At 45.6% G+C, this 12894-nt stretch overlaps 1 protein-coding gene across 9 annotated transcripts in view; it reads right to left on the bottom strand.

The window, feature by feature from the left end:
- The window catches only part of LOC125455654 (shootin-1-like), a 45516-nt gene that overhangs the window by 32500 nt on the left and 122 nt on the right, over positions 1-12894 (bottom strand). For 7 of the 9 annotated variants that reach the window (XR_009446792.1, XR_009446789.1, XM_059651652.1 and 4 more), the window contains exons 2-4: positions 8741-8784; positions 2787-2834; positions 1694-1760 (exon numbers count right to left, since the gene is read on the bottom strand). Coding sequence is in view for 7 of the 9 variants with exons in the window: in XM_059651652.1 (XP_059507635.1) it covers positions 1694-1760; positions 2787-2834; positions 8741-8784 (159 nt within the window). In the remaining 2 variants the exon portion in view is untranslated. The remainder of the gene's footprint in view (positions 1-1693; positions 1761-2786; positions 2835-8740; positions 8785-12894) is intronic. The other 2 variants (XM_059651656.1, XM_059651664.1) reach the window with 1 other exon arrangement.

Raw genomic sequence — 12894 nt, 5'->3', positions numbered from 1 at the left:
CAAAGAACAAATCTAACTCCTTCTTGAAAACAATCAATGTTTTGGCCTCAACCATGACAGCGAACTCCACAGATTCCCCATTCTCTGGGTGAAAGCACAGTCCTAAATGGTCCACACTGTATCCTTAGACTATGACCCTGGGTTCTGGAGTTGCTGGTAATCAGGAACATCCTTCCTGCCTTTGCCCTTCCTAATTCTATTAGAATTTTATCGGTTTTTATGGGTTCCCTCCCTCATTCTTCTAAAGTCCAGTGAATATAGATCTAACTGATCCTTACATCAGACCTGCCATCCCAGAGATCAGGCTGGTAAACTTTTGCACTTTCTCCAAACACAGAACATCCTTCTTCAGATAAAGGGACCAGAAATACTCCAGGTGTGTTCACACAAAGGCTCTGTGGGATTACTCCTGTACTCGAAACCTCTCGCAATGAAGGCCAACATCCCATTCGCCTTCTTTACCGCCTGCTGTACCTGCACACTTACCTTCAGTGGCTGGGGCACAGGGACACCTAAAGACATTATGCTGGGTTTCTGTAATGCTATTCCAGTCACTTACCATGATGTCCCTGCCTCCCTAATGAGGGGAGATAATGGGAACTGCAGATGCTGGAGAATCCGAGATAACAAAGTGTGGAGCTGGATGAACACAGCAGGCCAAGCAGCGTCTCAGGAGTACAAAAGCCGACTCCTGAGATGCTGCTTGGCCTGCTGTGTTCATCCAGCTCCACACTTTGTTATCCCCAATGAGGGGAGACTGGTTAAGGACATCAAACCCCTGCATCAAAGAACTGAGCTATCTGGGCTTTTCTGGCACTCTGACAGCTTCATGCACCCTTTTTGCTGTGGTGCAGCTCTCATTATGGAATTCACAAACTGAGACGGTGGGATTTAGTCTGACTGCTCTCTCGGTGCTTTATTCAGACTCCCGTGTTGCTACAATGACTGAGTAAAGATGATCAGGTTCAGGTCGAGTCAGAGCAATGGGGCCCTCTTGTGGGAAATTGACACCAGTTGGCGCAAACTGAAAACATTGTCAACCTGGTTGCATGTGTGAATCCTTCCATTTCCGAATAGCAGGAAGTGGGAGGCAATCATTCTGGAATTGGTAAATAGGTCAGAATCACCGTGGTTACGCAATGTGATTTGTTGGTTATGTATCCAATAGCAGCTGGCCAGGCTTCAGTAAATCCAACTGGATCCAGTCTCGGAGATAATGGGAACTGCAGATGCTAGGCAATCCGAAATAACAAGGTGTAGAGCTGGATGAACACAGCAGGCCAAGCAGCATCTCAGGAGCAGGAAAACTGATGTTTTGGGCCTAGACCCTTTTTCAGAACTGCTGAAGGATCTAGGCCCGAAATGTCAGCTTTTGTGCTCCTAAGATGCTGCTTGGCCCGCTGTGTTCATCCAGCTCCACACTTTGTTATCTTGGATCCTGTCTGAATCTGTTCAGTTCTGACCCTGTTTCTTGTCTCCCTTTCTTTCTTTCCTGTTCTGTGCCTCACGTTCTCTCCATCGAGCTGATGCACTCTGACCCTCTCACCATGTCTCTCATCCTCACTTGATCTGTCCTCTCCTTCCCCCTGTGTCCCACTTCAGTTTAATCCCTTTCCCTTAATGACTGAAGATGTCACAAATTCTTGACACAGACAAGGCTTCTGACATCCCGATCGCAGGATCAGGGACTCACTCTGTCGCAGCTCCTTCCGCACCATCTCTGTCTCATCCATCTCCAAGGGCAGGGTTCCGTTCTCATCCTGAGAAAAGAAATAGCAAAGGAAATGACTTTTTAGACCCCCACTATAATTCTCCCTGCAAGACCATAAGCTTTAGGAACAGAGGTGGGCCATTCAGCCCATTGAATTTTCTCTACTATTTGATCATGGCTGACATGATTCTCAGACACATTCTCCTTCCTTCTCCCCATAACCCTCAATCCATCCTTCCTATCGACCTCCATCCCCAATATCCTGACTCAGTCACTGAAGCCCTTTCCTCTAATACTCAGAACTGAGAATACTCATTTTTAATAAAGGACTATGAGGAACAGGAATATGGAACACTTTGGATATTCTGGTTAAAAACAGTTTTCACCATGCGGTTTCCAGGAGTTGTGTTCAAAAGTAATTACTGAAAATTCAAAAGTTGCTGAATACTATGGGTCATCTAATATTGACAAAAGGTTAACACACTCCGTGTAAGAAAGATATGCCAAAGTTTTTAACAGGGAGACAAAAGATGGGTTTTATTACTTTAACTGCTCAACAAACTGGTCGATTTTAGAATCTTTTGAGATATGATGTCCTGTATATTTATTGCTGCACATTTATTCCTTCCTCCCCATTTTCTGCCCTGAAAGCACTGCAGTGGGGAAGTGATGGCCTAGTAGTATCATCGCTAGACTGTTGACCCAGATAATGTCCTGGGGACTTGGGTTTGAATCCCACCGCAGCAGATGGTTGAGATAATAGGAACTGCAGATGCTGGAGAATCTGAGATGACAAGGTGTGGAGCTGGATGAACACAGCAGGCCAAGCAGCATCTCAGGAGCAGGAAAGCTGATGTTTCAGGCCTAGACCCTTCTGCAGAAAATTTCCAGAACACTTTCTGGCCTGCTGTGTTCATCCAGGTCTACACCTTGTTATCACTGCAGATGGTAGATTTTGAATGCAATAAATATCTGGAATTAAAAGTCTAATGAAGACCATGAATCCATTGTTGATCACCAGAAAATCCCACCTGGTTCACTAATGCCCTTTAGGGAAGGAAACTGCCATCCTCACCTGGTCTGGCCTACATGTGTCTCCAGACCCACAGCAATGTTGTTGACACTGTAAGAAAGATGTTGTACAATTTGAAGGGATTCAGAAAAGATTTACAAATATTTTGCAAGCGTCATAGCTAGAGGGAAAGGCTGAATGGGCTGGGGCTATTTTCCCTGGAACATCGGAGGCCGAGATTTCTAAAACCATGAAGGGCATGGATAGGGTGAATAGACAAGGTTTTTTCCCTGAGGTGGAGGAGTCCAAAATAAGAGGGGAAAGATTTAAAAGGGACCTAATGGATAACTTTTTCATGCAGAGGGTGGTGTGTGTACGGAATGAGCTGCCAGAGGAAGTGGTGGAGGCGGGTACAGTTACAACATTTAAAAGGAATCTGAATGGGGACATGAATAGGAAAGGTTTAGGGGGATATAGGCTCAATGCTGGCAAATGGGACTAGGTTAATTTAAGTTAACTGTTCAGTATGGACAAGTTGGACTGAAGGGTCTATTTCTGTACTGTACATCTCTATGACCTTACACAGTGGCTTTAATTATATGTGAGGATGCAAATATGTAAATTTGCCCAGAAATGCTCCAATTTTGTAGTTCCCATTATCTCAAGTCATGGGCGGTGATGGCCTAGTGGTATTATCAGTGGATTGTTAATCCAGAGACCCCGCTAACATCGTGGGGACCTGAGTTGAAATCCTGCCAAGGCAGATGGTGGAGAGATAATGGGAACTGCCGATGCTGGAGAATCCAGGATAACAAAGTGTGGAGCTGGATGAGCACAGCAGGCCGAGCAGCATCTAAGATGGTGGAATTTGAGTTTAACACAAGTCTTGAATTAAGAATCTAATGATGGTCATGAGCCTATTACTGGGGTAAAACCCCACCTGGTTCACTAATGCCCTTCAGGGGAACACAATTTACCATCCTTACACAACTCTCTCATGTAAACAGCTTTCTAATACACAAATAATCTTGTGGTGTAACTCGCTGGCCAGTATTTGTTGCTTGTCCCTAGTTGCCCTTGAGAAGGTGATGGTGAGCTGCCTGTTTGGATATGGAGGCTGGTGAGGTGGAACTTGAGAACCAGGGGCACCCTACTGGTGTTGCAGGAGGGAAGGGAAAGGGTGAGGGAGTTAATACGCTGACTCACATGTTAAATCACAGTTTCCTGATTCCCTACCTCTCACATCAGAACATAGAACATAGAACAGTACAGCAAAGCACAGGCCCTTCGGCCCATGATGTTGTCCCAAACTTTTACTCTAATCCTAAGGTCTATCTAACCTCCACCCCTACCTTATACTATCATCCATAGGCCTACCTAATAGCTGCTTAAATGCCCCTAATGAGACCGACTCCACTACCCTCTCCGGCAATGCATTCCATGCCCCTACCACTCTCTGTGTAAAGAACCTGCCTCTGACGTCTCCCCGATATCTACCTCCTTTCATTTTAAAACTATGTCCCCTCGTAATAGCTACCTCTACCCAAGGAAAAAGTCTCTGGCTGTCTACTCTGTCTATATCTTTGATCATTTTGTACAGCTCTCTCAAGTCACCTCTCACCCTTTGTTGTTCTAAAGAGAAAAGCCCTCGATCTTGCTACCTTTCCTCATAAGACCTTCCCTCCATTCTGGGCAACACCCTGGTAAAACTCCTCTGCACCTTTTCCAACGCTTCCACATCTTTCCTGTAATGAGGTGACCAGAACTGGACACAATACTCCAGATGTGGTCGAACCAGGCCTTTGTACATTTGGGGCATAATTTCATGGCTCTTGAACTCAATCCCTCTATTAATGAAAGTGAACACACCATCTGCCCTCAATAGCCCTTGTGTAATTCCCACATTGAAACACAGTTTTCTAATCCCCTTACTCTCACATTGACTTTGTCTGATTTCTAGTTCTGCCTTTGTTGTTTTAGAGAGTTTTGAGAAGATTTGTAGCTCAGGTTGAGGTTCTGGATGTGAGTTTGCTCACTGAGCTGGACGGTTAGTTTTCAGACGTTTCGTCACCATTCTAGGTAACATCATCAGTGAGCCTCCGATGAAGTGCTGGTGTTATGTCCTGCTTTCTATTTACCTGGTTAGGTTTTCTTGGGTTGGTGATGTCATTTCCTGTTCTTTTTCTCAGGGGATGGTAGATTGGCTCCAAATCAATGTGTTTGTTGATGGAGTTCTGGTTGGAATGCCATGCTTCTAGGAATTCTCGTGCATGTCTCTGTTTGGCTTGTCCTAGGATGATGTGTTGTCCCAGTCAAAGTGGTGTCCTTCCTTATCTGTATGTAAGGATACGAGTGATAGTGGGTCATGTCGTTTTGTGGCTAGTTGATGTTCATGTATCCTGGTGGCCAGCTTCCTGCCAGTTTGTCCAATGTAGTGTTTGTCACAGTTCTTGCAAGGTATTTTGTAGATGACGTTTGTTTTGCTTGTTGTCTGTATAGGGTCTTTTAAGTTCATTAGCTGCTGTTTTAGTGTAGTTGGTGGGTTTGTGGGCTACCCTGATGCCAAGGGGTCCGAGTAGTCTGGCAGTCATTTCGGAAATGTCTTTGATGTAGGGGAGAGTGGTTATGGTTTCTGAGCCCGTTTTGTCTGTTTGTTTGGGTTTGTTGCTGAGGAATCGGCGTACTGTGTTCATAGGATACCCGTTCTTTTTGAATACGCTGTATAGGTGATTTTCCTCTGCTCTGTGTAGTTCCTCTGTGCTGCAGTGTGTGGTGGCTCGTTGGAATAATGTTCTAATGCAGCTTCGTTTGTGGGTGTTGGGATGGTTGCTCCTGTAGTTCAGTATTTGGTCCGTATGTGTTGTTTTTCTGTAGACGCTGGTTTGAAGTTCCCCATTGGCTGTTTTCTCTACTGTGACATCTAGGAATGGCAGTTTGTTGCTGTTTTCCTCCTCTTTTGTGAATGTTATGCCAGTAAAGGGTATTATTGATGGTCTGGACGGTTTCCTCTAATTTGTTTTGTTTAGTGATGACAAAGGTGTCATCCACGTAGCGGACCCAAAGTTTGGGTTGGATGATTGGCAGAGCTGTTTGTTCGAGTCTCTGCATTACTGCCTCTGCTAAGAACCCTGATATTGGAGATCCCATGGGTGTACCGTTGGTTTGTCTGTAGGTTTTGTTATTGAAAGTGAAGTGGGTGGTGAGGCATAGGTCCACTAGCTTGATGATGTTGTCCTTGCTGATGAGGTTGGTGGTGTCTGGTGTATGTGTCTTCTGTTCTTCTAATAGTGTCATCAGTGTTTCTTTGGCCGGGTTGATGTTGATGGATGTGAACAGGGCTGTTACGTCAAAGGAGACCATTATTTCATCCTCTTCTATCTTGGTGTCTTTGGTGGTGTTCAGGAATTCTTGGGTGGAGCGAATGGAGTGGCGGGAGTCTTCTACTAGGTGTTTTAGTCTTTGGGGTAGTTCCTTGGCTAATCTGTAGGTTGGTGTTCCAAGTAGCGACACTATGGGCCTGAGGGGGGCTTCTGGTTTGTGAATTTTTGGTAGTCCGTAGAAGCATGGTGTGTTGGATCCATCTGGTTTCATTTTTTGGAAGTCTCTCCTGTTGATCCCGACACTTACCAACAGTGGGCGATAGACCCGACCCCACAACTAGAGAATCGAATCACAGCCTTACTCAAAAAACTTCAAAAATCTGGAGAATTAAACAAGAGAGACTTCCAAAAAATGAAACCAGATGGATCCAACACACCACGCTTCTACGGACTACCAAAAATTCACAAACCAGAAGCCCCCCTCAGGCCCATAGTGTCGCTACCGGGAACACCAACGTACAGATTAGCCAAGGAACTACACCAAAGACTAAAACACCTAGTGGAAGACTCCCGCCACTCCATTCGCTCCACCCAAGAATTCCTGAACACCACCAAAGACACCAAGATAGAAGAGGATGAAATAATGGTCTCCTTTGACGTAACAGCCCTGTTCACTTCCATCGACATCAACCCGGCCAAAGAAACACTGACTACACTATTAGAAGAACAGAAGACACATACACCAGGCACCAGCAACCTCATCAGCAAGGACAACATCATCAAGCTAGTGGACCTATGCCTTACCACCCACTTCACTTTCAATAACAAAACCTACAGACAAACCAACGGTACACCCATGGGATCTCCGATATCAGGGTTCTTAGCAGAGGCAGTAATGCAGAGACTCGAACAAACAGCTCTGCCAATCATCCAACCCAAACTTTGGGTCCGCTTTGTAGATGACACCTTTGTCATCACTAAACAAAACAAATTAGAGGAAACCTTCAAGACCATCAATAATACCCTTACTGGCATAACATTCACAAAAGAGGAGGAAAACAACAGCAAACTGCCATTCCTAGATGTCACAGGAGAGCGAACAGCCAATGGGGAACTTCAAACCAGCGTCTACAGGAAAACAACACATACGGACCAAATACTGAACTACAGGAGCAACCATCCCAACACCCACAAACGAAGCTGCATTGGAACATTATTCCAACGAGCCACCACACACTGCAGCACAGAGGAACTACACAGAGCAGAGGAAAATCACCTATACAGCGTATTCAAAAAGAACGGGTACCCTATGAACACAGTCCGCCGATTCCTCAGCAACAAACCCAAACAAACAGACAAAACGGGCTCAGAAACCATAACCATTCTCCCCTACATCAAAGACATTTCCGAAATGACTGCCAGACTACTCGGACCCCTTGGCATCAGGGTAGCCCACAAACCCACCAACTACACTAAAACAGCAGCTAATGAACTTAAAAGACTCTATACAGACAACAAGCAAAACGAACGTCATCTACAAAATACCTTGCAAGAACTGTGACAAACACTACATTGGACAAACAGGCAGAAAGCTGGCCACCAGGATACATGAACATCAACTAGCCACAAAACGACATGACCCACTATCACTCGTATCCTTACATACAGATGAGGAAGGACACCACTTTGATTGGGACAACACATTATCCTAGGACAAGCCAAACAGAGACACGCACGAGAATTCCGAGAAGCATGGCATTCCAACCAGAACTCCATCAACAAACACATTGATTTGGAGCCAATCTACCATCCCCTGAGAAAGACAACAGGAAATGACATCACCAATGCAGGAAATGACATCACCAACCCAAGGAAACCTAACCAGATAAATAGAAAGCGGGACATAACACCAGCGCTTCATTGTTTTAGTTTGGAATCACTGCTAGCTCAATTCAGAGCCCATCAGGGGCACAGTGAACAATCTGTACCCCTCCTGCCTAGGCCTGAGGCCTATGTTGTCCTTTATACTAGGCCTCAGGCTTGATCCCAATCATACTCTAAGGCCAAAGAGCAAAGATTCAGGAATCTGGTTATCACACGGAGACGTCCAGCTGACTGGAGGTGGTCAGCCCTGTTAAAAGAGGCATTTGGGAATGCAGTCACATGTAACCCCCGGCTGAGTAAAGATGTGGTAAAACCCCTTTACTCCAGAACATGAGTAAACAGGTTGGACCTTTTGGATAAATCTGTAACTTCGGGAGCCCTTTGACTGAAACGATCCTTTTAATTTCCACAGTTAGCAAAACAAGAATTCGAATTCTCAAATGCGCAGCATGGGAACTGAGCTTCCATTTGCTTCGGTCTGTGGTTCAATGTGCGAAACAGCGATGGAAAAAGATGTAACAGTAATTGGAAAAAGGAAGGTTAATGGTGAAAGCTTAGCAGGAAAAATAGTGGGGGAGTGGGATGAATTGCGTAGCAGGCACAGGTACAATAGGGATGAATGGCCTCTATCTGGGCGGTGTTATTTAATGTGTACTAGAGCGAGGAATGTGACAGTAACACCACTGCGCTGTGGAGTAGAGCATTAGTGGTGCTTACAAAGGCAGAAACCCACACAAGTGGTTGGACATATCAGATCATTTCATTTCCGTTCAGTTTACCTTTTCCGATATCCCCAATTCCCAGCTAACTTACCTCTTCAGCATCCGCTAGGAGACTCTGAAATTGCTGATCACAGTCTTCAATGGCCGCACATAGATAGAGACAGATTAAAAGTGAGAATCAGACAATCATACTGCACAGGAAGAGGCCATTCAGCCCATCATAACTCCTTCAATTCTTTGGTAATGATCCAGTTAGTGATCTCTGTCCTCATCTGCACTACACCAGACCCTGAATTACATTTTATCGGTCATATATCATCCTCTTGAAATGTGTTATGATCCTTCTTACTGTTTTCAGGCTGTGCGTGAATTTCTCACTTTGACCACGGCTCGCTCTGTCCAGGGTGTGAATACAAAGGGCTAGTGGTCCTATTGGCAAACTTGGAACACACTGTACACTCCCCTCTAGTGTGATAAAACAGTTAACACTCCCTGCCAAATGTCTCACTTTTGTACACTGCCACTGTTTAATAATTCCTTCACAATGCTGGCATCGCTGGTTAGACCAACATTTCTCGACCATCCCTAGTTGCCCCTTGAGAAGGTGGGGGTGAGCTGCCTTCCTGACCCACTGTCGTCCTCCTGCTGTGGGTTGACCCACAATGCCCTTAGGGAGGAAATGCCAGGATTTTGACCCAGCAACAGTGAAGGAACAGCAATATATTTCCAAATCGGGACAGTGAGTGGCTCGGAGGGGAACTTGCAGGGGGTGGTGTTCCCATGTATCTGCTGCCCTTGTCCTTCTAGATGGAAGTGTTGGGTTTGGAAGGTGCTGCCTGAGGATCTTTGGTGAATTTCTGCAGTGCATCTTGTAGATAGTACACACTGCTGCGAATGAGTGTCGGTGGTGGAGGGAGTGGATGCTTGTGGATGTGGTGCCAATCAAGCGGCTGCTTTGTCCTGGATGGTGTTGAGCTTCTTGAGTGTTGTTGGGGCTGCCCCCATCCAGGCAAGTGGGGAGTATCCCATCACACTCCTGACTTGTGCCTTGTAGATGGTGGGCAGGCTTTAGGGAGTTACAAGGGGAGTTACTCACCGCAGTATTCCCAGCTTCTGAGCTGCTCTTGTAGCCACTGGGTTTATGTGGTGAGTCCAGTTGCGTGTCTGGTCAATGGTAACCCCCAGGATGTTGATAGTGGGGGATTCAGTGATGGTAACACCATTGAATGTCAAAGGATGGTGGTTAGACTATCTCTTATTGGTGATGATCATATCCTTGTGTGGATGACTGAACCTACCATTTATTCATCCAAGACTGAATATTATTGAGGTCTTGCTGCAATACTGTTTTGGATATAACATAATTGACCTCCAATAACCATTATCCTGTGTGTCAGATAAGACTCCAACCACAGGAGAGTTTGCCCCCCGATACCCAATGATTCCAGTTTTGCTCGGGCTCCTTGATGCCACACTCGGTCGAAAGCAGACTTGATATCAAGGGCTGTCACTCTCACCTCACCTCTGGAATTCAGCTTTTTTGTCCATGTTTGAACCGCGGCTGTATGGAGGCCAGGAGCTGAGTGGCAGAATGTAGACTGAGCATCAACTAGCAGGCTAATCACTAAATATTCATTCATAAAGTCAGGAGGTATGGGATACAGGGTGACTTGACTGTCTGGATTCAGAATTGGTTGGCTGACAGGAGGCAGACAGTGGTTGTAAATGGTAAGTATTCTGCCTGGAGGTCAGTGCCGAGTGGTGTCCCACAGGGCTCTGTTCTTGGGCCTCTGCTTTGTAGTTCTTATAAATGACTTGGATGAGGAGGTTGAGGGGTGGGTTAGTATGTTTGCTGATGATACAAAGGTTGGAGGTGCCGTTGATAGTATCAAGGGCTATTGCAGGCTTCAGCAAGACATTGACAGAATGCAGAACTGGGCTGAGAAATGGCAGATGGAGTTCAACCTGGATAAATGCGAAGTGATGCATTTTGGAAGGTCGAACTTAAATGCTGAATATAGGATTAAAGGCAGGATTCTTGGCAGTGTGGAGGAACAGTGGGATCTTGGTGTTCAAGTGTATAGCTCCCTCAAAGTTGCCACCCAAGTGGATAAGGTTGTTAAGAAAGCATATGGTGTTTTGGCTTTCATTAACAGGGGGATCGAGTTTAAGAGCCGCGAGGTTATGCTGCAGCTCTACAAAACCCTGGTGAGACCACACTTGGAATATTGTGTCCAGTTCTGGTCGCCCTATTATAGGAAAGATGTGGAGGCTTTGGAGAGGGTGCAAAGGAGGTTTACCAGGATGCTGCCTGGACTGAAGGGCTTGTCTTACGAGGAGAGGTTGACTGAGCTTGGACTTTTCTCTCTGGAGAGAAGGAGGAAGAGAGGTGACCTGATCGGGGTGTACAAGGTAATGAGAGGCATGGATAGAGTTGATAGCCAGAGACTTTTCCCCAGGGCAGGATTGACTGCCACGAGGGGTCATAGTTTTAAGGTGTTAGGAGGAAGGTATAGAGGAGGCGCCAGAGGGAGGTTCTTCACCCAGAGAGTTGTGAGTGCATGGAATAGTTTACCAGTGGTAGTCGTGGAAGCAGAGTCATTAGTGACATTTAAGCGACTGCTGGACATGCACATGGACAGCAGTGAATTGAGGGGAATGTAGGTTAGGTTAATTTATTTTTGGATTAGGATTATTCCACGGCACAACATCGTGGGCTGAAGGGCCTGTACTGTGCCTCACTTTTCTATGTTCTATGTTCTAAATATAGATCAAGAAAAGCAGTAGAACACATATTGAGCCCTGGGAAATCCCACAGTATAACTTCCTCCTCTGATTCGAGTAATCACTCTCAGTTCTTCTGGTGGGATCTGTTGGAAGGTCACAGACTGAAACAAGAACTTTCTCTCCCTCTCTTTCACTTTCTCCACACTCGCTGAGTATTTCCAGCACTTTATGTTTTAAAGATAGTAGGAATTGCAGATGCTGGAGAATTTGAGAGCTGGATGAACACAGCAGGCCAAGCAGCATCTTGGGAGCACAAAAGCTGATGATTCAGGCCTAGACCCAACCTCTCCTTGTAGCTAATGCACTCCAATCCAGGCAACATCCTGGTAAACTTCTACTGCACCCTCTCCAAAGCCTCCACATCTTTCCTGTAGTGTGGGGACCAGAACAGCTCACAATCCTCCAAATATCTGACTAAAGTCTTATGCAGCTACAACATGACATGCCAATGTTTATACTCAAAACCCCAATCAATGAGGGCAAGCGTGCCATACACCTCCTTTACCACCTTATGTCTGGTTTTGCCACTTTCAAGGACCATTTGCTTTGCACCCAGGATCCCTCTGCCCATCAGTGCATCTAACGGTCCTGCTATTTGCTGCATACTTTCCTCTTGTATTTGACCTCAAACTTTTCCTGATTCAGCTCAACTTTCAACCTGATCTATATCAATCTCCTTTGATGGTCTTCCTCATTGTCCAGAAACTCCACCAATTTTAGCACCAGCTACAAACTCACTAATCAGACCAGTGACATTTTCATCCACATCATTCCTATATTTTACAAGCAACAGAGGTCCCAGCACTGATCCTTACAAAACAGCTCCGATCGCAGAACTCCAGTCAGAAAAACATCCCTCTATAACTACCCTCTGTCTTCTGAGTCCAAGCCAATTTTCCATCCAAATTACCAGCTTCCCACAGACCCCATGTGACTTCACCTTCTGTATCAGCCTACCATGAGGGAACTTGTCAAGTTCTTCAGTTGGTCCGTAAGCAACATCCATAGTCAACATCCACATCATCAATCCCTTATCAATCTCCTTCACCACTTCCACAAAAAAACACAATCAAATTAGTGAGGCAGACATCCTCTGAACAAAACCATGCCGATTATTCCTAGTGAACCCATTCTCTTCCGAATGCTAGTAAATCCTGTTCCTAAGAATCCGTGGCAATCATTTTCCTCCCACCGATATAAGGCTCCACGAGTAACTCCAGTAGGTTTGTCAAGCATGATTCCCTTTTCATATATCATGTTAGACAGTGACAGGCATAACCCGAAACAAGGGTTCAGAGCCACGGACATAAATGGCCTCCTCGATCAGATAGTTCTGCAGCGGCAACAGAGCAGCAAGGTACGTCAGCGCAGAAATCACCCTCAGAAACAGACATGAAGCTCTGTCTTCCACTGTAACCCAAGTGCTGTCTCTGTGCAGTCGCTGAAAGAGAGATAAAA

Source organism: Stegostoma tigrinum, chromosome 1, assembly GCF_030684315.1.
Source record: "Stegostoma tigrinum isolate sSteTig4 chromosome 1, sSteTig4.hap1, whole genome shotgun sequence".
In the NCBI taxonomy this organism is placed as follows: domain Eukaryota; kingdom Metazoa; phylum Chordata; class Chondrichthyes; order Orectolobiformes; family Stegostomatidae; genus Stegostoma; species Stegostoma tigrinum.
This window is presented reverse-complemented; position numbering and strand designations above follow the sequence as displayed.